The 27,667-nt window shown below is 38.0% G+C and overlaps 1 protein-coding gene across 2 annotated transcripts in view; it reads right to left on the reverse strand.

Moving 5' to 3' along the window:
* MED13L (mediator complex subunit 13L) overlaps positions 1-27,667 on the reverse strand; it is a 306,114-nt gene that overhangs the window by 58,039 nt on the left and 220,408 nt on the right. For both annotated transcript variants that reach the window (XM_043557691.1, XM_043557690.1), the window contains exon 5: positions 2,467-2,612. In XM_043557691.1, the coding sequence (XP_043413626.1) occupies positions 2,467-2,612 (146 nt within the window). The remainder of the gene's footprint in view (positions 1-2,466; positions 2,613-27,667) is intronic.

Raw genomic sequence — 27,667 nt, forward strand, 5'->3', positions numbered from 1 at the left:
GGATATGGCTCTTTATTTCCTGACTCCTTTCAAAGTCTGATTTTTTACAGTTTCTCATTTTAGTACCTATTACTTATACACCTCTCAACTCATGTCAATTTTTTAAGGAAATCAAATGGGGAAGGTAAAAATATTATGAGACAGCTGTATCAACACACAAAATATAAACTATCTGTATATTAAAGCGTATACACAACGGTTTGATAATAGCCTATACAATGCAAACACTGAATCTTTTATAACAAAAGAAAGCCATTTAATACGCACACCCCCAAAACCTGCCTAGAACTTGAATACTCTTCCCAGGGTTTCTGAGACTTCCTGAATGTCTGTAGTAATTTTAAAAATAAGATATAAAGAAAACTTGTATAGCAAAAAGTCTTAATGTACCAAGTCTGAAACATAATCCTTACGTTATAATTTCAGTTACGGCTGTTTTGAAGGTCTGTTGATGAAACAACTCCAAATAAAATTTATTATACTCAAAGTAAAGGACTCAAAATCCCTCTATCTTTCTCTTTCAGTATTTGACCTGATGTTATTTTCACTGAGCTAGACACAAAAATGTAGTTAACACGATGCTGTATATAGTATATAACCCAGCCAGTTTGTGGCCCTGGGGTGAGGCTAACCTTCCAAACAACACTTTTCTGGGGATAAACTTTTTCTTAACCCTAATTTCTAAAAAAAAAAAAAAAATCTCAGCATAGTCATAAAATGAGATGTTCTTTCTTTGGATGGCTTTAATTTTTTTTAACAGCTAGTTGATATATGACATCGTTCAAGACAGAGACAGCTGTAGACATCACATACTCCTTGTTGCCTCTCTCCTGTTCCTCACTGAGCCAGATGGGATAAAAATACTGATTCCAACCAACACAGTGAGTCAGGGGCAATGTTTCTGTATTAATACTTCCAGGAAATTCCCACACCAATATGGTTAATTATTTTTACTGTAATTATCTATAGGCTAATACCTGCCCTAAGAATGTAACTTCTCCATACCGATCATGGGAAATAAGCAGGATAACATCCCACAAAAGTCTTCTACGATTCAAGACGTCAGTAGCAAATGAGGAAGCCTTTAAATAAGTGGTCTATGGAGACCTGATAATGCTAATATTATCTTTCCCAACTTACAAGGTTAGTTGCCTTCCCTCATGACTAGGAATTCCTTCCATTATTATCATAAATAAACACTTCCATTTTCAGTGATAAAGTCTAGAATGAAGTTAGATGGTCCTCAACATCTTTACAGTCAAGAAAACACAATATTTAAATAATTCTGGTAATCCACAATATGCACACACTGTACAACTCCAAAGTGTACAGTCTGAGGACTGGGCTTTGAATTTTGTAGCAGTTTACATAGCAAAGATCCCCAATTAAATAATGATAAAGCATATAGTTTAAAATGTGTTACAAAGTAAGGGGGGGAAAGGTAATAATTAGGACACAGTCAAATGAGGATTCAATGTTCTTTTTTTACCTTAAAAAAAAAAAGTCTCAATTATCTTTAGGGCAAGGAACAGATGTTTTTATCAAATTAAATCAGAATCATTTGTAGGAAACCAAAAGGCAATCATAAACAATATGGAGGCTAAACACTCATGACAGGCTGTTAATAAGTCCATAAAAACATTTTACTTAAATCCCTTAAAATATCAGTGTTTTTAAAAAATTACATTGTGGGATATACTGAGACCACAGCAGACATCTCTAGTAAATTAGACTGAACCAAAAAAAATTCTTCCAGATGGTTCAATCTAATATTATTACATTTAAGTACTGTAACATTTATAATGCTATTCATAGAAAATTCTGGATTCCAAAAACAAAGATTTAGAATTCATGGTTAGAAAAAATGGACATGGAGTTATTTTGGGGATATTGAGGTGACTGGTTGAGAATTAATGAAATTATAAATGTTAAGTTAAATTACAATAAAAAACTACCATCAATGCAGTCTTTAATTAAAATAAAATAATAAAGTTATTAACATTATTGAAGAAACTGCGACTCTAGAAATTTGATTCTGGATGAAATTTCAAAAACAGTAATTTAACAGTAATTTTCTGTAGGTCATCGCATGCCTGAAACCATGGAACAAACAAAACAATGAAAACCTTTGATTGATATGATTTGTCAGTTACTCATTGGGTCCTATTTTTCAAATACTTATTGACCTCCTTTGGTTCTGAAGGAAATGCTCTACATTTTATTCCTTAATGCAACTTCACCTAAGACCATGTTGTAAATGTGGTAAGCTATAAGCTTTCAGCAAAACGTTAGAAAGCTATTCATGTGAAATGGTAGTCTTTCCTTTCTTCTTCAGAAGTTGACCCTTACGCTTAGTTTTAAAATGTCCATTTAAGATAACATCTCCATCTGCAAATCTTACTGGGCAAGGTGACTATCCATGGAGTGGGGAAGAGGTAGGCAACAGGGACATCACCATTTACTTACCTTGAAATGGTGCAGGTGAAGACTGAGCCATGTGTATATGTTCCTCATTGATTAAATAAATTGGCTGGTGTTGGGCAATCTCCACACTTGTGCACACATTACTTTCTCCATGAAGAAAGAATGTGAACGCGCAGGACAGATGCTCACTATAAGAGAAACAGTAGAAATTCAACTCTCCATTTTGGTGGGGAATGAGTGCTAGACACAGAAGTTACAGACGGGATACAGCTTTACTTTTATCAATCACCCAGCAAAGCCTGCCTCTGTGGATATTAATAGCATATACTTGTAGTTGATTTGAACAAGTAACATAACAATGACCTGTTGACAAAGTAAAGACACTACTTACGCTACAATATGAAATCTGGAAAGCTATTGTGCAGATTGCCTCCTGTTTCATTTGCATAAAGTGTCCTATGCTGACTATAAACTCCTAAGGACAGAAAAAGAATCTTAACATCTATCTTCGGAACTGGCTTTTAACGGATTCTAGGGACAATGATAAAATAGTTTTGTTTATGTTTGGTATGACATAACAATAACATCAAATTTTACAAGCTTACAACGTTGAACATGGTTAAAATTGTTCATCTAAAAATAGCAATTAAGGACACAGTTGTATATAAATTCCCAATATACAATTGCTAAGGTAATACAAGTCTCTAAATGGGCTGGTAATATTACACTTAATTTTTACAATTTACTTCTCATCACAAAATTTTATTAAAGCATTCCACTTCTCCATTTTCCACACAATTAGCTAAAAATTGATAAAAAATGATGTGTCTTGGAGAAAAATAATTTCAAAATTACTACAGTAGCACATTCTTTCAAAGTTGTTAACTTTGGCCCTAAGCCAGTGATAATATCTCCATTTCTCAAGACAGCTTGTAAGAATACTTGCCTGATGAACCAAAGTCACTGTAGGCCAGGCAACTATCATTTAAAAAAATCATCTCCAAGATGTGCTTCTTCTCAAAATTTCCCTAAAATGTTATAAACTGTATTTCGAGTACTACTCAAAACATTAAATTTTGCTTAGGTATAAAATTATAATGCTTTAAGGGAAAATTGAAATAAAAATGGTAACATTTTCATTCTATCACAAAGTGAAGCGTATATATTCTTCCTTGACAAGTATGTTGAGATAGCCTGTAGCTACCCCCAGCCCAAGGACAGACTTTGAGAACTTGATGGTACCTACAACCCTCTCCAGCTGTACAGTTCTGTTTTTTTTTTTTTTTTCTAAGAATACATGATACAGGAGAGCAGGGATGACAACAGTGACATTAGAAAGTAGAATCCCCCTTTGACCTACCAATACCACTGCTAAGACTTTATTCCATAGATAAAACTACTGTACAATTATTGACTACAGCACTGCTTGTAATAAATACTGCAAACAGCAAAAATGCCCATCAGCAAAGAACTGGTTAGCTAAACTCTGATCTATGATTCATCCCTACAAAGTAATACTGTGCAACCACTTAAAAGAAAATGACCACATTGATATGTGGAAACCTCCAACATAAAGTCATGAATATGAGGGGAAAACCAAGGCACAAAAACACTGTGGCTAATATAGTCCCATCTGTAGAAAAACGGGACCGGGTCGGGGGAATATACACACACACAATTTGCTTACACTGGCATAAAATTTCTCTGGAAGCATACACTTTAAAACCCTAATAATCCTGGTTGCCTTTGGGGAATGACACGGCATGACTGAGGGAGAAAGAGAATTCACAATTCTTATTCTTTTATGCTTTTGAATGTGGGGCCATATGTCACACAGAGAGTAATGGAGGTAAGATCTGAAGGAAGCCCGTGCCTCCTGTCCTTGTGCTGTGTGTGTGCTGGCCCAACTGGAAGCATGCACTAGAGGCATCCATGGCGTTTCATCTCGTCATATTTGGCTCTTAGCGGAAGCCTGCTGAGATCATCTTTGATTCTGATTCTGTTATCTAACGTCCTGGCTATTTGATCAGCGAGCCATCAATATCTTTATCCACGCCATCACTAAAAATGGTGACAAAGACTGCAATGAGAATAGAATCCTGTGTCATCTTATCAGGTAAGTCCCAAATTGCAAATTCACTGGAGTGCTGCCACCCATTCACTATTTCTTGTCTACAAAGGATACACTCAAAGATTATGTCAAATCTCTAGATACAATGAAGATACATAACAGCCGTCATAGTTCTCTGATCTAGACATTTGTCTAAAAGTAAAATTCAGGTAGTCTGATACAAAAGCCAACCCCCACCAACTTTTACTTTTAAGTAGAAGGAGTTCAGATATGTGAATAAACATTGTCAACAAGGGGCTCTACAAAACAATTATAGATATATTACGTTAGATACTGTTATGACAGAGTTAGAAGGTTATTATAAGCACCATACCTGTTTCTGCTTCTTCTCACCCATCACCTACTTTTAACCTAAACCATTCCTCACTCAATTTCATCTATTTCATATACTCTCATTGTGTGCCAATTGAACAGCGCTGTAGAGGTGATCAAGATCAACGCCTTTCAAATTCAGGGAGGAGACTATGCCCAAAGTCACAATGGTTTAGAGCACAGCTGGGTAAGAGTTCATTCCCCCTTTCTTAACATAGTGTTCACAGCACATTCATGACATTCTACCTTCAGTCAATGCTACATTCGCCCCAATAGAATATAGGTCCTCATCAGTGTGATTGCACAATGTGTAACTTATACCCGCCCCTGCATCATTTCTAACCTCCTACTAAACACCTTAACTTGCCTCAAACTGAAAGTGGAGCCTCACCCTGTTCTCTTAGGGCACTCCACCTGACAAGAATTCTAAGCCTTCTAACTCCATCTATTTTTCCACTCTTTATTCAGTAAATCAGGTCTGATTCAAGCAATTCTTTATTTAATCTCTATTATACCCTAAACATGTCCAAAGTTACACTTCTCTCACCCTTCCCCAGAGTCCTAGAGGACTACGTATCTCCTTTTCCCGGTAAATGTACCCCTGTGCTCATCCTCTTTCCCTTCTTGAACAGTCTGTATTTCTTCCTCTTTACTTGCCCCAGGTTCCTAAGCCGTTAGATACCTTCTCTTGATCAAGTTACTCTTTCAGGGGTACTGTCACATCTTACTCCCCTGTTCACTAATATCAAATAACCAACATGTAAGCAAAATGGTCAGTATAAATAGTAGCAATACCACCAAATTATCTACAAATAAATAAATTTTGTGCTACGAAAGAAATGAGGTACTAAGAAAATAATGGAGGGGTGCTATTTTGGAAAGGTGCCTAATCAGGGGAGAACTTCTCTGAAAACAAGGAGAGCACTTAAACAGGCTTGATTTTTGGGGTGCCTAGGTGGCTCAGTCGGTTAGGCGTCCAACTCTTGGTTTCAGCTCAGGTCATGATCTCACAGTTTGTGAGTTCAAGCCCGCATTGGGCTCTATATTGACAGTGCAGAGACTGGTGTGGAGCTCAATCCCAAAACCTTGAAATTACGACCTGAGCCGAAATCAAGAGTCGAGTCGGAAGGATCAACCTACTGAGCCACCCAGGTGCCCAGAGAGCATTTGGCATTTTAAGAGAAACTTTTTAAAGAGGAAATGTGGCTGCACTGTTGTTAAAATAAAGGCTAGTATAACCTGAATTTGGAAAGATAGGAATATTTGTTCACTCTCTGCCTACCAAGAAGACAAAGATACATCAGAGTAGCTGAAAAATAAAGTACATCTATCTGCATACTGTTTATAAAAGCCACACAAAATAAAACTACACCGCAAGAATGAAAATGAAAGGGAGAAAATGATATGCCGGGTAAGTCCAAATAAAAATAAAGCTGGTATAGAAATAACAATAACTGCAACAATAAAATGTTTTTAAAACGTAGGGTTCATTATTACGTTATAATAAAGGGGAACTCAACAATAAATTAAAACAATCCTGAATGTGAATATTCACAACCATATGGTATGCCACAGAATTTTCAAATATGAAAAGCAAAAAAAAAAAAAAAAAAAAAAAAAAAAATTGGTAGAACAAGGAAAAACTGACAAATCTGCAATGAATAAAGATTTCAACATACTCTTCTCAGTATATAATAAAATAAGCAAATTATTAAGAAAACCAAAAAACCAAAGCCCCGATAATGACAAAAATATATAAACTTGAGTATATATGCTGACTTTCCAGAAATAACCTATTCCCTTTCCAAGAACACATGTAAGAGGAACAAAAATGAACTAAGTGGACACAAGACAAGTCCTAAATTTCAAAGATCAGATATCATACAGACTATACCTTCTTTAATCATAGTGCAATTTAGTTAGAAATCAGTTGTTTAAAAAATAAAAAGGTTCAAATAAAATCTCTTTGGAAACTTAAACATGCATTCCCTAAATAAGTCATCGGTTACAAAGGAAATCACAAAATACTTAAAACTGTATGACAACGAAAATAATACAGGTCAACAAACAACTGCGAGAAACAGTGCTTAAGAGAGTAATTTATACCCTTATGTGCCTGTAAGAAAATCTTAAAATGAGATAAGCATTCAAATTAAGGAGTTGAAGGGCCAAGAAGCTCAATGAAAACAGAAAGATGAAAATAATAATGACAAAAACACTTATTAATAAAATGGGGGGGGGGGGGAGATGATCAATAGAAAGTACTGACAAAACCAAAACTTGTTCTTTGCACAAACCACAGTAAGACAAACCACCAAGCTGGCTGACTGCTCTGGGGGAAGGAAGTGGGGAAGATGCCCGTGCAAGGGAGGAGCACAGATAATCCTGGGAACCCAAAGAAGGAAGTAACCACAGAGAGTAGGAGTGTTTTGATGATAAAAATACTATACGTAACTTTATGCCAATAAATCTGAAACACATGAAATGGATAATTTTCCATAAAAATAGAAGCTGTAAAAATTTTTTGAAAAGAATAACTAAGAAATTCACCCACTGAATTCAACACCGGCTTAGAAGGTTTTATAACACTTTCAAGGAACAATCAGTCTTCCTATTCAAATAGTTTCAACAAATGATAAATAAAATAAAACCTCCCACATCTTTCCTTTAGGCCTGTATAGCTTTGACAGTAAAATGAGATACAATTAGTTACAAGAGAAAGTCACATGTAACAATTTCACTCAAGAACAGACACAAGACTACTAAGTTAAATAATAATACATCGAGTTGAAAAGTGATCCAGAGATCTACAATACCACCAAGTGGGGTTTATGTTGGAATAAAGGAATGGATTAACATCAGCAAATCTGTTAGTGTAATACAGCACATTAACAGAGGAAGGAGAAAAATCAAAGAATCCATCTCAGCACACAGAAAAAAAGCATGTATTAAAATTCAAAAACTCCAATAATCATTATTTACAAAATAAACTCTTAGCAAACTGGAGTCAAAAGGAACTATCTAACTTAAATAGACAAAGCAAGCATGCTGCTTAATGTTAAAACTTTAGAATACTCTATAAAAATTTGTTAAAAAGGCAAGACAAGGATATCTCCCCTTATATGCAACACTGCACTAGATGCCCAAGTCCTTGCAATAAGAGAAAGAAGTATAAAAACCAGAAAGAAAGAGGTAACAGTATCTTTGCAGACAATGCAATTCTGTCAGATTTTTTCAACGTAGACTACAGATAGATAAACAGAAGTAACAACAGAGTTAAGGTTGGTAGACCCAAGATCAACAATAGCTGGGTTCTTACATGCCGTTTACAAAATATAATGGAAAAAAAAATACCCCATTAGCAACAGCAATGAAAACCAAAAGGTACTCAGAAAATAGATGAATAAAGGATGTGTCAGGCTTCTATGGAGAAATTTACAGAACATTCAGTTTGCAGAATATAAAAGACATAAACTCTTGGGTGGGTGGCTCAGTCGGTTGAGCGTCTGACTTCGGCTCAGGTCATGATCCCACAGTTTGTGGGTTCAAACCCCACGACGGGCTCTGTGCTGACAGCTCAGAGCCTGGAGCCTGCTTCGGATTCTGAGTCTTCCTCCTCTCTCTCTGTCTCTCTCTCAAAAATAAATAAACATTAAAAAATATATTTTTTAAGATATAAACTCTTTTAAAAGACAAATCATATACCTAGATATGCTATCAGTATCATAAAGATTACAATTCTCCCCAAACTGATCCATAAATTCAATGCAATTCCAACCAATCTGATTCTGAAAAGTATACAGATCAAGAATAGCCAACGCAATTCTGAAAACAAACAAAGCAACAGAGTTAACTTAGTAGTATCCAGATTTACTACTGAACCACAGTGATAACAACAGGGTAGTAATGACTCAAGAATAAAGACCTGTTAAATGGAACAGGGAACTCAGAAGCCCATCCTCCAAGGGCTCCCCATCTCACAAAGTGTAAAAGCCAAGAACGCAGCCCCGGTTGCCTTTATGACCAAAGTGCCCTCTGCTCCCTTCCATTCTCTCTCTCCATTCCAGTCGATACAGCTTCTTGCTGTTCCTCAAACAAGCCCATCACAATGCCTCCTCTTGGCCATTCAACATTACTGCTTCTTCTACCTGGAACTCACTTGCTCCCAGCTATCAATAGGGCTCTCTCCCTTACTTCCTACAAGTTTTGCTTAAATCCCATCTCCCTAGCAAGGCTTAGCCTCGCCATATAATTTAAAGGCACAACTCCCCATAACTCTCTTGCCCCCTTTCCCCTATAGCACTCGTCACTTTCTCATATTGTCTCTGAGACACCAGTCACAATGCTTAGAAGCACTGTGGATCTAAAAACAGCCTTGTAAAAACTGTAATGCTCCCGCTGCGTTACATTCTTACTACAGATAATGGGAAGGAAATGAGATACTGCAGGAGACAGAAGGGAAGGAGGAAGGAAGACAAAAAACAAAGTAAAAGAGGGATGGGAAGAAATGGGAGGAAGAAAGACAGGAGAAAAAAGAGGAGGAGAAGGGAGAGGGAGAGGGAGAGGAAGAAGAGAAAGAGAAGAACAGGAAGAGGAGTTTCTGGAGTCTATATGGCCATGTGTGGTGCTTAACAGGTAATTTTGTCTCAGAAGTTTGAATGAATTTTCTTTTTAAAAATCGCATTCAAGGGCACCTGGGTGGCTCAGTCAGTTAAGTGTCCAACTTTGGCTCAGGACATAATCTCACAGTTCATGGGTTCGAGCCCCGCATTGGGCTCTCTGCTATCAGAGGGGGCTCGCTTTGGATCCTCTGCCCCCCTCTCTCTGCCCCACCCCTGCTTGTTGTCTCTCTCTTTTTAAATAAATAAACTTAAAAAAAATCACATTCAAGATTATAATTACACTATTGGCAAATGTTCATGTTATGGACTTCATAGGGGGTCTGTTCTATAGCTTTAGCATTTGCCACTTGTTTTATTTTATTTTATTTTTTTTTTAATTTTTTTTTCAACGTTTATTTATTTTTGGGACAGAGAGAGACAGAACATGAACGGGGGAGGGGCAGAGAGAGAGGGAGACCCAGAATCGGAAACAGGCTCCAGGCTCTGAGCCATCAGCCCAGAGCCCGACGCGGGGCTCGAACTCACGGACCGCGAGATCGTGACCTGGCTGAAGTCGGACGCTTAACCGACTGCGCCACCCAGGCGCCCCCACTTGTTTTATTTTAAAAAATTAACAGGTGAGAATTTTGAATAAGAGTATAATAAATGCTAGAATAATTATTTTATGACTAATAAACAACCAGGCTTGTATTATATCTGTGTACATGATTCACAAGAATGTCATTTTAAGTGTCCTAGATAAACACTATTGATGAGATAAAGAACACTATCGCAATTTATTAAACTACTTACAAAATGTAAAATTATTCCTACTTCAAATACGTAACATGACTTAGAGAAGCTAATTAAAGCCTAAAGGCTTTTTAAACTTCCTCTCACCACCCTCCTTTTTTCTCTCCTCTTCCCTCTGTTTCTCTTCTTTATCCCTCCCTCCCTTCCTCCACCTCTCCCCATGATTCTATTTTTATTCTTTCTTTCTCTCCCCCTCTCTTCTCCCTCCTTCCCTCTCCCTCTCCACCTCTCTCCCCACGAAGTGCTTTATTGTATTTCACCTATGCTACAAGTCTATCTCCAAATATCTCACCAGATGTTTGTAACTCTTTATTCTAAGCTTCAAAGACTGAATATTTCTTTCAGATAAAACTAAGAAACAAACCACCAAAATAATCTTGTTTCAAAGTAACAAGGGCAATATCTGCAAGCAGTCAAAGCAACCAACTCCTACCTCACCTTGGAGCTTCCCTAGACATCAGAGTTGTAGGCAACGTATTTAACATTTCTCTAAACTAGGAAACATCCATCCATCCACCCACCCACCTATCTATCTATCCATGCATCCACTCATCCAGCCAGCCACCTATCCATATATATATATATATATGTGGATATGTGTGTGTGTATATATATATATATATATATATATGGATATATATATATATGGATATATATATATATGGATATATATTATACACAGATAAATGGATATACGGATATATGTACGTAAACGGTTTTGGAGAAATCTCTTCCGCTGTTTAAATGCTGAACAGCTAAACATAACATGAACAGATTCCCTCCTGGCAGTCGGTGCAAGGAGAGCGTTCACAAGAAAATGGTCAGTGTTAGTGCTGGTAGACACTGACCCCATTAGCCACTCCTCTAGCCTCAGCCAACCAGTCTGCTTCAGGGCCGGGCGCTCCTTACTGTGCACGCCACGCTGCTCCATCCGTTGGTGTTCGTGCTCTTCTTTTGTCTAGAGTACACTCCTCCCATCCTTCATCTAACTCCTGCTTAGCTTCTCCAAGAAATCATCTTTCAAGTCCCAGAGCAGGCTACGTGCCCCACATGCCTCTGCGTATACCTCAGTCAAAACACGTTTGTAAGTTTTACATCTAGTCCGTCTGACTAAATATTGTGAGGGCAGAAGTCGCATTTTAGCTTTCACTTTGGAACCTTCACAGGGTATCTGGCACGGGCACATGCTGCATTAGTACTTAATTGAGTTTGTGATATTTTATATCTTTCCCCCCAAATTTTTTGGCATTTTACCAGGTGACTCAGAAATAAGTTTGGAATCGCGAGCCAGAAGACAGGGAAGACAGGAGTAAAAGCTATGACACTCCAGCCAAGAATACATTCGGTGACACCTACCCATGGCCTTGAGAATTTCTGATGATCTTTCTACCTATTCTTCTGCAGGGAGCCTGCTCTGGGCATATCACTAATGGCTATAGGGTATAATATAGTGTGAATCTCTTTGGGACCCCAGGCAGTTTATACTCTCTGGATTAGAAAAGAGACGAGCACAAAATAACTAAGGACTACACATATAGGTCAACAGGATATTCTCTTCCGTAAATGCCACTGAAGAATTCTGTCCCTTTAGTCCATTATGCATCCCAAGTACTATGGCCAAATCAATCCTCCTAAAATACGTTTGTAATAAAAATCAATACTACTCAATCCCATGTGATAGTCCCCCACTGCCCAGAGGAAAAAGCTAACCCCCTCTGCCCTCTGCCCAGGCTTTCCTTATTCTAGTGCAACCTACTTTTTCTTTTTAAGTAGTATTTAAAACCCTACTTCCATGTACAAACTCTCAGTGACAGCCAGTTTGGAATGGCTAATGCTTTGTGCATCTCTCACACGAATTCCTGTAACTCCACGTAATTTTCCACTCCTTCATTCTCCTTACATCCCATTTCTCAAAGTCCAACATCACTTCTACTTTCTCTATAGAGCCTTCTCATATTAGCTCGTTCCATAGAGACCTCTTCCTGCTACCAAGAGTCCTCACCGTGCTTGGCACCCATGCCGTCAGAAGAACTTATTTAACGAAGCACACCTATCTGTCTTGTGCAAGACGCTCTGCTACATTTTGGAATATGGAAACAAGCAAGTGCAGAACCAGGCCTTGGGTATGTTATAGTTTCCTAAGCAAAGTACCTAAAAACTTTAGAAGCAGCCAAGAGAGTAACATAAAATTATTGTACTAGCCTGCATAGCTAGATCCCAAAGACATCAAAAGGCATAGCAATATGAAGATAGAGAAGTTCTGGTAGGATATCTTAGTCAAAATTTTCTACTTTAATAATATTAAACTTAAAAAAAACCCTCATCATATGATTATAACATCTTATATGGGTTTGTATCCTATGCAATCTTAGAGAATTATCAGCTTATAAAAGAATGACACGAACCCATGGGAATGAGGAGAGGTTTAGGGAAAGAAAAGTTTCCTACTATTTATAAAATATCGTGCATTCTATCTTACTGTTCTAATTGGGTTAAATTCTCTATTCTCAGAGGTCCAATAAGTAAAACTAAAAACTACATTCCAATAAGAAAAGAAATGTGGCTGCATTCTATCTTTCCAACATCCTCTCTCACTACATTAATTTGTATGTGCAAGGCTTCCATCGTCCCATTTGTTTCTTCCTAGGACCTGTCATAATCTGTAGTTATTTATTTTGATGGTCCCCTCCCACCACAACGAAAGCCCTCTGTATTCCAGGAACCTAGCGCAGCCCATGACACACAGCACTTAATAGTCACTGAATGAAAGAATGCAGTTTTAGTCATAACCAATGATTAAATTACTTTTCTTTAGAAAGTTCCATCTTGAGCAGAACAAGAACAGCTGATGCACACTGAATATTTTTAAAGTGGGGGAAAGTTTCATTGTTAATAGAATGAGATCATACGTAATTTCAATGATAGAGGAAAGAGTAACTTTTTTTAAGTTTATGAGAGAGAAAGAGAGAGAGAGACACAGAGACGGGGGGGGGGGGCAGGCAGAGAGAGCGCACATACGCACATACATGAGCGGGAAAAGGGTAGAGAGAGAGGAAGAGAGAGGATCCCAAGCAGGCTCCACAACGTCAGCAAGGATCCTGAAGTGGGGCTCGAACACACAAACTGGGAGATCATGACCTGACCCGGCATCAAGAGTCAGATGACTAACCAACGGAGCCACCCAGGTGCCCCCAAAAAGGCAACTTTTAAAAGTGTTCACTCAGGAAAACACAAGGGGTTGGTGGGTGCTGCACCTCTGTAGTTGGGAAAGGACCTGCATAAATGCAAAAAAGGGAGGACTTAGAATTCCAGATCATTTTATTCTTACAATATTCTAAACCTTAAAAAAACAAAAGATTTTTTTTACTTCTTACACGGAGTTTTCAGAATGCAAGTATTACATGTGCTTTCAAAATGCATTATGAATATTAATAAACTCCTGTTCTTTTCATGGTGTAAAAGTGTTTTGATAACAGATTCACAATGCAGCACGCATTTAGATAATTCTATCTAAATGCTTTCTGTGTTATGAACTTATCTTAAAATTTTCCAAGCTGTCATTAACCAAATCTCTTGCCAGAAGTAATTTGCCTTACTCTATAGATCCTCATTTGGGAATATTTTGCTAATGTTACTTTATCATTTCCTTTCCTTAAAAATACACTGTTTACTTTGGCAGCCTTCACAAAGACTATGCTGAGATCCTTTGCTCACTAGCATGCTGCTGACCTTTGTCTTATTGGACCAGCCTTAACCTTCTTCCTTTTTAAAAGAGGGTGGCATTATAATGTTCAAATAACAAAACCATGAAATTATTTCATAACACTTTGAGATGCTTTCATTATTTCATATATCTTCCCTTTAAATTATAAGTTAAATCTGATAAAAAGGCAATGAAAATGTCCAGGAAAGTTAATGGCACATAATTTTTTTTTTTAACTGAGAGGTAGCGCTTGTATTATAACTGTCAAATTACCATTACAATTTTATGAAATCACGCTTCTAAGAAGAATAGTTACCAAGTAAATTATTACAATACAAAACTGCCTTGGTGAACAACTCTCCCTCATATATAAAAACATATACCTACGAGTATATTTATCAATATGCGCGCACGCACGCATACACACGAAATTAAATTAGCAAGCTCTAGGACTTCTCCTTTCTACCCTTCTATCCTCAAAGCTCAGTTGTTCACTGTTAGTACGTTTGGCACTGGTGCATGAATTCGTGCTGGTCAGAAGGGTGCCATTCCTGGCACTCTAGTGGTAACAACCCAGCAGCACTTCTTACATTAATGCAAAACAGAGCCCTGCTGGCCTAAAGGACTTAGTGTTTCTCCCTGGGTGCCTCACTTGCTGGAAGCAAGTGACAGTGCAGAGGCTAAGATTCCCTGTATATCCCTGATCCAAAGGCTGGAAAGCTTGAGGGTTCCCATCCTGATGATACAAACTATATAAGATAATTTTCACGATGCCAAAATAGACATATGAGCTGCTCTAGTCAGTGAAGAGAGCTTAAAAAAATCAGAAGCCGACATACACAAAATTTGAGGAGGCTTATGAAAGTCATCTTACTAAAATCTCTCTTGAGGTTACTAAACTAGGCCAGATTATCTAGTCACAGTCTCTGGACAGCCCTTTGAAGATTCAATGGAATGTGCCTGGCAGAGAATACAGATTAAAGTAACATTTATATTAGGTAACTCATAACCACCAAAGTACTTCTGCTCACTTTAGGACATGGTTGGATTCTTTTTTTTTAAGTATTAAAAAAAAACCCTTTATCGACTTTTTTGGTTACTTTTAAAAGATAGTAACAAAGTATGTGTGTGGGGGGGGGGGTAGAGCAATGAGGGGGGTAATGGAAAGCCACATAAATTTTCTACCATTTTCTCGTTAAATACTGTGAAGGCATTATATATTGCTAAGAATAATAAAGGACCAACTGACACTAACATAGCTAAGGCTTTCTTTTTTTGTTAGGATTTATTTTTAAGTAATCTCTACACGCAACGTGGGGCTCAAACTCACAACCCTGAGATCAAGAGTTGCACGCTCTACTGACTGAGCCAGCCAGGCGCCCTGCTAGGGCTTTCTGTATCTTTTTGCCTGTGTGCCTGAGAGTATTCTCTAGCCTTTCTTTCCTGTTCCTTATTGCTAAACTGAAATGGTAAAATGAAATCCTCCCAAACTACAAAATACTCTTGTATAGTGTATCTTAAAATCATGGGTGTTTACTGACCAATATGACAGATTCTAACACCTGAGGAAGAGGAGCCTAAGTGGCGGTCATGGTGGAGTGACTGCCAGCTTAAAAGACACATACAGACAGATCCCCACACCCAGCTCACACTGGGAGAAAATGTAAAGCCAACAGGAATTCCAGAATGTTGCCATTCACCGGAAGAACAACAGCAGGCAGGGCCGCACCTACATGGTCAAACAATGCCACCCCCACCCAAAAATCTGTTAAAAAATACTGGTGCTAGGTATGTAGGCTTTTTGCTTTCATAGAGCATTATTTCTCCATATTCCACTAATGTACTTCCTATCGTGTATGAGTATCAACCTTTATTATTTTTTTCCTGTCTCGTTATACTCATTATATGTGAAATACCTGAAATACTTCTAGAACAAGAAGAGGTAGGAAAAAGAGTGAAGGATGCATATGGAGATTCCCTTTTCCTTTCATACCCCAAGTCTAATTAAGGAACAATGTTATATTACAGTATGTATTTAATGAGAGCTCATATATAAATTAAACAGTACAACATGATAAAATTATTCTGTGTCCGTCCCTATTCACAGTAATGGTCCCAGTTACATTTTTAAAAGACAATGTCTACAATAAACAAAATGGGGAAAAAACTACCTTTTTATATCACACTATTTCAGACCTAGTAGCTGATACTCAGCTCAGTGTGGCTTGGCAAGTTCTTTAAAGGCTTTCCAACACTTGGCATTAGCCTACCAGAGAGGAGGGCCCTCTATATTCAGCACTGTTGCAAAATGTCTCACTCACCAGTACTCAAAGGAAGTCACAGTCTTCCCAGCAAAGGGAAAATAAAATTGGAGCGGACACTTATTTGGTAGAATGCTGTTATCAGTGAGTATTTATCTTCCATACTCTTCCCATACCACAGGCCTACTCCAGAGAGCTAGGTTTTTCTCTTCTTTAACCAAAACACAGTGCAGCCTTTAATCATCAGCAGTGCTTGTGATCCCAACCCCCTTATCCCTAACATAAGAAAAAGAAATCTGATGGCTAAAGCCAACAAAAAAATAAACTTAAGATGCTTCTACACGTTTTTTATATAGTCTATTTAAAATTATGACGTCAAAGATAGCTACATATTTTGCAATATGAATTAACTTTGATTCTTAACAATCAAAAGCAATTTCTCCTGGGGCGCCTGGGTGGCTCAGACGGTTAAGTGTCCGGCTTCGGCCCAGGTCACGATCTCACTACTGGTGAGTTCGAGACCTGAATCGGGCTCTGCCCTGACAGTGCTCACGCACGCTCTCTCTCAAAATAAATAAATAAAATTTAAATAATAATAATAATAAATAAAAGTAATTTCTCCTAATCAGGTAAAACTCGTATGACAGGACATAAAAGAAAGAGGAGGTATTGGAACTCACACAGTCATCAGGTGCTGTAAACCTGAAAGATACTATTTATTCAATATAAGAATGGCATTAGCACCTCACTAAAGGGACAAGGAACACAGAAAACATCACCTGAAGATGTAGCCCCTAAAAGTACAGCCCAGAGATACCCAATAAATACCCAGTCTTCAAACTATTCTAATGTGCATAGTAGTTATGTAAACACTTAATGATAATCACATACAATCAGCATCTGGTCACTGCCAAAAAATATGATTTTAAAATTGTGAATGTTCACTTTTTTTTTTTTTTAATTTTTTTTAATGTTCATTTTTGAGAGAGAGACAGAGACAGAGTGTGAGTGGGAGACACAGAATCTGAAGCAGGCTCCAGACTCCAAGCTGTCAGCCCAGAGCTCCACGTGGGGTTTGAACCCACGGACCGGACCGTGAGATCATGACCTGAGAACTGAAGTCGGACATTTAACCGACTGAACCACACAGGCGCCCCTCACCTTTTCTTTTTTTTTCTTTTCCCTTTTTTTTTTTTTTTTTTTGAGTTCTGTCCCTTTTTCCATGTCTAGACCCTCTCAGACTCAGAGCTAGGTGCTCTCACTCATCTTGGCTTTAAGTACTGTCTCCATGTGCACGTCCAGGGGAGCTCTCTCTGAGAGTGCCAATCTGTAAAAGACTTAGACATAAAAAGATTCTGACAGAGAATCTCCTTTCATTATCAAGAACCAGTAGCTGAGGCAAATTTCAGTTCATTTGGTCATTCAAGGAGTACGTGTGTGCTGCCCTAAATGCCAGGCGTACCCTACAGAAGGCCCCAAGAATCCCGGTTCTCAAAGACTGTACGTTATTGTTGGGACGATCCGGACAGTTTTAAAGTTTTATAAAGATAATTTGGGGGGGGGGGGGTAAAAGGTCTAAGAAGAAAACAAAACAAGGTGATGTGCCTGAGAGTGGCAGGGGAGGGGACCCGGGGGGAAGATAGGATACATTATACACGAGGCAGTGGTGGGAGGGGAAGACTTCTTCCAGGAAGAAGAAAGGAAGTTGAGCCCCAGTGAGACCTAAGGGGAGGAGGTTTAGGCAGAGGGCATACACAAAAGGATATAGGAAAAAGTTTAACGTGTTTGAAAACAGAACAGCCACTGTGTTTGAAGCTTATAAATGGGAAGGAGACAGGTACAAAAATGCGGTCAAAGAGGTGAGCAGGGGCTAGAACATGTAAACCTTTCGACAATGGCACAGGGCTTGAATTCGATTCCAAATACCTACGGGATTTTAAGCAAAGGAACTCCTATGTCTAATTTGTATTTTGAAAAGATCGCTTTACTTATTCTCTGGATACTGTGTTACGGAGGAGTTAAGTAAGAGTAGATGCAGGGAAAACAGCTAGAAGGCTCTTCTGTCAGTCCAAATGAGAGAACAGCATGGCTCAGGTTGGCAGCAGTGGAGGCACCACGAAAAAGGTCAGGCACAATAGTGAGAAAAGGGCTAAGGGCAGAAACCTCACTTGGGAGACGTGCACACGGAGAAGGTACTTAAAGCCAAGATGAGTGAGAGCACCTAGCTCTGAGCCTGACAGAGTCCAGACGTGGGAAAAAGGACAGAACTCAACTTCTGCTTTGACATTCTCAGGTTCTTGGGTGGGGGGACCAATATGCAAAAGGTTTAGAGACAGAAAGATTCTGCAGGGGATTGATCTCCTTTCGCCGTCAAGCATCAGCACTAGTAGCTCAGGCAACTTTCACATGCTACCATGTTTTCAGTATATGAAGCAGATCTTTTAATGATACTTCTCCTAACAACAGGCAAAGAGAGAAAATTAATTTTTGTTTATTTTAGTGATAAAAGCTACATACACCTGCCTACCTACACACACACACACACTCTCTCTCTCTCTTCCATTGGGAATTTAATAAATTTAACTTAATCAAACTAACCTATTCATATTTTCTCCTCTCAAAACTATTTTTTAAAAAGAATTCACCGAGTTTAACAAAATTTGCTGAAAACAAATAATGAAGTTATAAAATACTATTTGAACCAAATTATCATCTGAATAAATACCAGTTTTTCTAATTTGTAATCACACCTACAAATCTGATTAGTATCACAATTTGAAGTAACAATAAAAGAAGCAATCACACAATCTATTTTACATTCAGAGATTTCCACTTAAAATAATTTTCCTGTTTTATAATGCTCACAAAGGTGGGGAAGAGATATGTCAGTCATTGGTTTTCCCTTGATCAGGCTGGGTCATTTACTCAAGAGCAAGAGACTCCTTTAGGTGTTACTACTTTTTCTCCAAATGGCTCTGACAGAGTCTTACTTACTAATTTTAAACATACACCAGATCTGGAAACTACCCAAACTCCCATCAATAGTAGAATGGCTAATTAAATCGAGATACATTCACACAATGGAATCCCATACAGCAATCAGAATAAATGACATACAACTACACACAACAACTTCAATGACCATCACAAACAATGCTGAAGAGAAGACGAACCAAAGCATATGTATGATTTTATTTACGTGAAATATAAAAATACATTAAACTAAACTAAGCTGTTAGAATAGGGCTCATGCTTGGGACGTGAAAAGAGAATGAGGGAGGTCTTGGGGTGCTGGTGACATTCTATTTCTTGACCTGAGTGCAGGTTACATAAATGTGCTCAATTTGGAAATACATATTTATAAACACTACGATAAATGTACATTTGTATTATATATTTCAAGAAAGTTACACATATACAATAAAAAAAAGCAAAATGCTAACATTTTGAAACATAAAGAATTTTAGGTTAAATCAGAGCTGTAAAAGCGTGAGTATTTATCTATCTGTGACAAACAGAATAATGGTTTCCCAAAGATGCTCCTGTCCTCACCCCCAAAATCTGTGAATAGGTTATGCTACACAGAAGGGAGAAAGAATTAAGGTTGCGATGGATTAACGTTGCTCATCAACTGACCTTAAAATAGAGAGATTATTTTGGATTAGCCAGTGGGCCCAATATAATTACAATGTCTTTAAATGTGTAACAGAAGAGTCAGTGTCAAGAGCTACAGGATGTGACAAAGACTCAAAAAGTCATTGCTGGCTTTGAAAATAGAAGAGGGACACAAGTTAAGGGGAAGCTGGAAAAGAAAGAGATTCTCCCCCTAAAGTCCTAGAAAGGAGTGCAAGCCTGCCAACATCTTGATTTTAGCCTGGTGAGGCCCGTTCCACACTTCTGATGTCCAGAACTAAAAAGATAATAAATGTGTAAGATGACAAATCATCATCACCTTTGTAGTGATTTGTTTTAGCAGCAATAAATAACTAATACATTATCCTCTTCCCTTTATTTTTTTTCAGAATATCACATAGCTTATACACAAAATAAACATTTTATTCTATTTTTTTTTAATTTTTTTTAACGTTTATTTATTTTTGAGACAGAGAGACAGAGCATGAACGGGGGAGGGTCAGAGAGAGGGAGACGCAGAATCTGAAACAGGCTTCAGGCTCTGAGCTGTCAGCACAGAGCCCGACACGGGGCTCGAACTCACAGACCGCAAGATCGTGACCTGAGCCAAAGTCGGCCGCTTAACCGACTGAGCCACCCAGGCGCCCCCAATTTTATGTATTTTAAACAATACATACATTTTAGAGAAAAACAGATAATAGAAAAATATGGTATAACACTAACGGTAGCCTGTTTGTACATGCTAATATAAGGTTCCATCTCCCCCACATTTTGGAGGTTATCTTTACATCCTCCAATAATCAAAGCATACATTCATTACTTCTTGTATCTATTTATGCAATACATTTTTTCCATTCCTATCAACACTCAAGTTAGTTCCCAAATCCTTTTACTCATGGAATCAAGACAATTATTTTCACAAAACCAATTTCTCAATTTACCTGAAAATAATGTCTGATGAATTTTGACTTTATCCTTTACCTCCTAAATTTAGTAAACTAACATTAATAAATGAATTTTTTTAAAGGGGAAGAAAGAGATCATTCTTTCCTAATTCAATAATATTTAAAAGCAAAACAATGAGGAAAAAATCAATTTGGAGTCATCAGCAAAATGCGATAGGACTTCTAGCTTATAATTTATCCTCATGAAAACCAGGCCATTTCAAAGTTAAGAGTCAAATGGTATTCTTCAAAGAAGCTAGACTGGAATTTCTAAAATCAAATTTCTAAGGAAGCCTGTTGTAAATGACCAATTGCACATACTTAACTATCAACATAATAACATATCTGAATAAACATTTTAGTGTAACTCATTTCAAGATAGCCCTACTTTTTTTTCCCCTCCTAATGAAAGCGGCTTTAAGCAGCTAGGTATAAGATCACACCCACAGGGAAGCAGCAACAAAGGAGACAAAGAATACGATATCATATGACCTGTTATTATTATTGAATTTTAATCAACTACTTAAATGAAGGAACATCCAGCCTCCAACAGAGGCAAATGCAGAAGGAGGTAAAATTCAACAATAGCTTACGTAAGTTTAGGACTGCCCAAAGAACAACTAGAGTGGGTTTTAGCTGGTAATAGGAGGCATCTAAATGTGACCGGCAAAAGGAACTAAGGTAGTCGTAAGATCCAAGAACAGAACTAGATGTTGGCTATCCAGAACATTAGTGTTGAGAGATGGATGGTATTTAGAATCCCCATGAGAGGCTGCTTTTTAACTCAGACAAGTACAAAAGTACAGATGTTCTAAGGGGACGTTGTTACTAATGGGCATTCGTCCTGGACATCAGACAGGTTGGGGTAGAAAACGTTAAAAGTCACCGGCTAAGAACAAAGAAGTGAATGATAAGACTCTGCTCCAGATCTCTGCTAGCCAAGAGCGTTCACTTTATTTCTGGATGTCACACTTAAGAAGGGTCATAATCACACTGGAACACACTCAAGAATCACACAAAAAACTTACAACCAGAACAACATGACAATAAGTGAAGGAAGTAGAGATATTTAACTAAGAAATGAGACAACTCAGGGAAGAGACATAAATAATCTTTCCTACACAAGCGATTCTCAAGCATGCCATGCCATGAAACCTGTTTTGCTCAGCATGGTGTTTTATAATCACTGCTGGGATAGTACATGCTATCCTCAATTGTGGCAAACATCAATCTTACACAATGATCAAAGTGTGGCCACACACCGGCCAATACTTCATGGCACAGAGAGAACTCAAGCGTACTGGCCAAGCACCACGTACAGACGCTACCAAAAAATATACTTCAATTCAGTATAGACTCTCTAACTGGGCTGCTGAGAGAAAATATGAGCGGACAAGAAAGGTAATGTACTTGCTATCTCTGAAGGGCGGTGGAAGAGACTCGGGCATACTGAAAGGTGAGGGGGAGCAGGATGATCTGTACTAGCACCTTCAATCCTGAGATTCTAATGATTCCATATCTCAATTTCCAAATAAGCTGTACCTGTTTACATTTTTTTTAATATATGAAATTTATTGTCCAATTGGTTTCCATACAACACCCAGTGCTCATCCCAAAAGATGCCCTCTTCAATACCCATCACCCACCCCCCCCTCCCTGCTACCCCCCATCAGCTTTCAAGTTTGTTCTCAGTTTTTAAGAGTCTCTTATGCTTTGGCTCTCTCCCACTCTAACCTCTTTTTTTTTTTTTTTCCCTTCCCCTCCCCCATGAGTTTCTGTTAAGTTTCTCAGGATCCACATAAGAGTGAAAACATGGTATCTGTCTTTCTCTGTATGGCTCATTTCACTTAGCATAACACTCTCCAGTTCCATCCACGTTGCTACAAAGGGCCGTATTTCATTCTTTCTCATTGCCACGTAGTACTCCTTTAAGCTGTACCTATTTAAAAAAAATCCCACATGGACTGATTACTCAGAAGCAGACGCAATACTGAAAGGCAAAAGCACATCAAAATGTAAGGGGAAGATGTACTGAGACAAGGTAAAGAGAAGTATCTTGAAGACACTATTCCGAAACTTTAATGTATATTGTTGGTAAAGCCACAAATGCATGAGTTATTAAATCAGTCCCCCGAACCAAACTTTTCTGCTCTCCCTTTATTACCAGCCTTACTATTTGAAAGCAGAACTTACATGAATACCTATTTATAAAAGCGGCAATATAACAGAGGTGAATAAACACAAATTTATTCCCCCTGGAAAGGAAACATGAGGCTGATAGCCTTCAAGAGCAGCATCCTATCAGCCTCAAGTATCAGCCTGTGAGTTGGAATGAAAAAAAAAAAAAAAATCAATATTGTTTGAATAGCAAGAGTTATAAAACGAAGAAAATTTTCCCTGGGTATGATGCCATTACACTGTTTACTCTCAAGGGCTGAAGTCTCAATTCAATTCTTCCGAGGATAAAGGGCCGCATTCATCCACTGTTAGCTGATGTTCATCTTGAACAATATACTCACACACAACGTAAACTTTCAAATTTCTTATTCAGTAACACTTAACTTCTGTGCCTGGGGTCATCACTGGTAAGAGTTCCTACAGATATTCTTTCTCCGGTTTCCTTTGTCAGCTACCCTGGAAGAACTACCATCTCAGAACTCAGCAGATAGTTCTATCCCTCTACCCATTTAATCATTATATGCTGAATCCCCTCTGCATCAATTAAGCACACAATGGAGTGCAGTACATAAAAACCACAATAAGCAATACAGAAAAAAGGATTAAAGCCATGAAAAATGTATTAATTTATTCTACGCAATGCACTTGTAATTCTTCCACTTTCAGTCAAGATCACAGTACAGTTTAATAGTCTGGTTCAGGGACCAATTAATCCTTTTATATTTAAATCAATCACTGACTCCTCTCCGAATAATTTAGCTTCTACATGCTGCCTCCCATTTGATGTCTTTAGGGAAAGAGTACAGTTAACACTGTGTGGCACATTCATCATGTTTGGTAATAGAAAAAGAATTGCAGTATCAGAGAAACCTCATATGGAAAGGAGAACATGCTCTAAAACATGTTAGCATAATCACTGTATGTGCCATCTTTTTCTTAATTAAAACAGGCAAGTTAAACCTGGGGCCGAGAGTACACCCTTCATCCAGCCTTTCACAGCATGTGTGCATGCATGTAAGTACTTATTTGGGAATGTGTAAAATATACATCCAAGAATAAAGCCTTTCGATACAACCCCTCCAGCTCTACCAGAGTCAGATCCCCTCTCTCATCCCAACCAACAGCAGGATGACCTCACGATGCTCAAACAGTGGGAATAGGGAGGAAAGTAACAGAAAAGCGAAGGTTTTACTCCAACTGGCATGTGTCTGGCACCTTGCCACAAAGCTGTGTCCTTTTCTTTGCGTAACTGTAAAGCCTAATGAATAGGGTTAATTCAACGCAACAGTCAGGTGTCGTCTACGGAGAGCAGATGTCCGTGTTTCAGGAATATTTGAACAAAGAGGTCAAGAGAGTGTGGAGAGTTCACACGACTGAGAATGACAAGACTGTGCTACAACGATTCCCTACTTCAGCCCACACTGAAAGAAGAAGGTCCCCCTCTTCTCACCACAACAAGTCACCGTTGTATTCTAATGGCCACCTCATGGATTACAAATGCACAATTTAGCTTCGGAAATTTCAAAGCAAACATAAGCACTTTTCAAATGACTACAAGTTAAGTGTTTTTAAAAACTCTTAACTGGCTAACTTTGCATGTAGATATAGCACTAAAAAAAGTGGAGTCTGTATCTTGGCAAAACTCAAATGCACTGCTGACTCAGGAGCTCTGCCAGTTCAAACAATTCCAAAGGGAGGAAAGCACACAGTGAATGTTAACTCTGTGTTCGCTTCATACCGACTAGACTAGACGTATCAAATGGTAAAAGGCTAATATCAGCTCTGTCATATTACTGGAAAGTAATCCACTATAGGCAGTAAGCCAAACTCATAAGTGCGCACAACATCTAAAAACTGAAATTTGGGGCGCCTGGGTGGCTCAGTGAGTTAAGCGTCCAACTCATGATTTCAGCTCAGGTCATGATCTTACTGTTTGTGAGTTCAAGCCCCACCTAGGGCTCTGCGCTGACAGCACTGACAGTATTGAGCCTGCTTGGGATTCATATTCATTCTCTCTCTCTCTCTCTCTCTCTCTCTCTCCCTCCCTCCCTCCCTCTTAATAAACAAACTTTTTTAAAAAAAGAAGAAATTTAAAAGGCTGATTACATTCACTGTCACGCTGAAGGAATATTTCTCTGGGTGTTGGAATTGTGACAACCTTCGAGAGTCTGATTGACTGACAACCATGATCTACAAATAATCATTGGGTCAAAAAATATCGAGAGTTATTTCTTAATCCCCAGAACAGTCACATCAGAGAAACACTGAGAAAGAATATAAGTCTTTTGTCTGTTTTTGTGTCTCAGAATAGAACACCGCTAATCAAGATCAAACAAGTAAACCACACTCATCACCAAAAACACCTTGTCCAGAAAATAAGTCACACCAGTAAAAAGCTACCATCAACAGGATGTGTTTGCCTTGTGTTGATTTCACAGTGGTTGGGGCCAAGTTTGTGTGGATTCATTCATTCTGCCCTATCTCATTTCCCCTTGCTAAGCAAGAATTAAAGTGTCACACACAGGCACAGAGCTGTTAAGAAACCCTGCAGATCACTCAAAACTACAATACACACAAATAAATCCCAGCAGTTAAATGCGGGGGCGGGGGGAGGGGGGCGGAATTTCCCTGTATGTGTTTGGATAAAATGTTCTCCGATATTTCAGTGACTTTACCTTTCAGATGGTGAATCCCAAGAGGGAAAATGCTACATGCTCTTTCTGGATTCAGTTTAGTATAGTATAGTGTTCAAAACAAGATCATAAAAAGCCTGACACAGTCCTTTTGAACACTAGTATAATCTTTCCCTTCCTTCTCTCCTCTGCTTTTAATCTAGCTTTTCCAGTTCTGGACCCAGGTAGCACTGATTCTGCCTGGCTAAGACAACAAATGGAAGGCTCACCACATCCCCAAAGTGCTCTGCTCTTAGGCTCAGTGCTCATCTGAGTTGCTCTGGAACATTCCTTCCCATCGTCCTGCAGCAGACACTGTGCTCAACTTCTAAACGAGGAACTCAGGTGCTTCTTAAGAACTGATGGGCAAGTTCGTTCTTCCTTTATTAGGCTATGTGGGTTTGTAACTAACCTGCTCTTGTATCTACGGACAGTCAGTATTGAAACTATGGTACGACACAACATGCATCACAGCTCATTTGATAAAGTTCTGTATGAAAGAGAAATATTCTTCTATAAATCTCACATTCAGCAAAATTTACTCAACATTAGGCAAGAGATTTTTGAAATAAATAACCCACTAAGGATTGATTTTCAACAGAATCCAATTTAGAGTTGCTACTGTGTTAGCAGCCATCGTTAAACAAGTTATAAGTAAAAAAAGAAAAGAAGAATATTAATGCAACAAAAAGGTCAAAAAAGTTTTAAACTACCTTTTCAAATTACCAATAACAAGACATATTTTAAACACATACTAAGTAATTAATAAAAATTAGGCAGGGGTGCCGGGGTGGCTCAGTCAGTTAAGCGCCTGACTCTTGATTTTGGCTCAGGTCCTGATCTCACAAGAGTTCAAGCCTCGCATCGGGCTCTGCGCTAACCATGTGGAGCCTGCTTGGAATTCTCCCTCCCTCCCTCCCTCCCTCCCTCCCTCCCTCTCTCTCTCTCTCTCTCTCTCTCTCTCTCTGCGCCTCTCCCCCACGTGTGCTCTCCTTGTCTCTCTCAAAATAAACTTTTTTAAAAATTAAAAAAAATAATAAAAATTAGGCAAATAAATGGTGAAATTTCTAACATAATATAGAAAACCTATTCTGGAAAAAGACTAATGCTTAGAAAATGAAAAACAGGTTTATATAGCATCTTATATGTAAAGCCAATATTAAAATTCAGTTTTATTATTCTCTATATGTTCTTTAGCATACTACATCTAAATCAAAATCTAACAGGCTAGTTTATATTCACTCACACAAAGGAAAGAATTCTTGATTATCCTCTTATTCAAAAGCCGAATCTGTTCGTTTTAAATAATCATTGTAAAAAAAAAAACAAAAGCAAACACAAACATGCTGAGTATCAACACGAAAGGCACTGGAATGCCTCTTTACTGACCAAGTTGAAAGAAAAAAAATCACACATACACACACAAAATAGTTAACACTGTGATGCAAAAATCCAAAGCCAAATGGACATAAATAAAGCTATCTTTCCAAATAATAGCTGGAATAGCCATTTAAAAGAAATTTTGGATAATTAATAACTTTATCTTATGTTGTTATTTTGTTAAATGGAATGAAACACAACTCCAATAGTACTTTGTGTGTGTGTCTGTATATTATGTATATTATGTATATATATGCACATATATATATTTGAACATTTTAGCAATTAATACATAGGTAGAAAAGCATGAAAATATAAATAAACAGATCAATTCATGAAGGGAATTTTAATAGCAGAAGATTTCAATATAGTGTTTTTCATTTCCCCCTTTGTACAATTACTTTTTATAAAGAAAAAGATAATGCCTTTCTTTACTCAATACCCAATTAGGACATTTATTCAAATTAAGCACCTGAGGAGGACATAAAAAATTAGAGACAAAAATATCAAGTTAGCTGTTTATAGATTTATACAAGAATGTTATTGACAGCAAGAAAATACTATTGCTTTCATTTTGTTTTACTCCCGCTCGCACTCCCTCTTGCTCTCTTATAA

This window comes from Prionailurus bengalensis, chromosome D3, assembly GCF_016509475.1.
Source record: "Prionailurus bengalensis isolate Pbe53 chromosome D3, Fcat_Pben_1.1_paternal_pri, whole genome shotgun sequence".
NCBI lineage: Eukaryota > Metazoa > Chordata > Mammalia > Carnivora > Felidae > Prionailurus > Prionailurus bengalensis.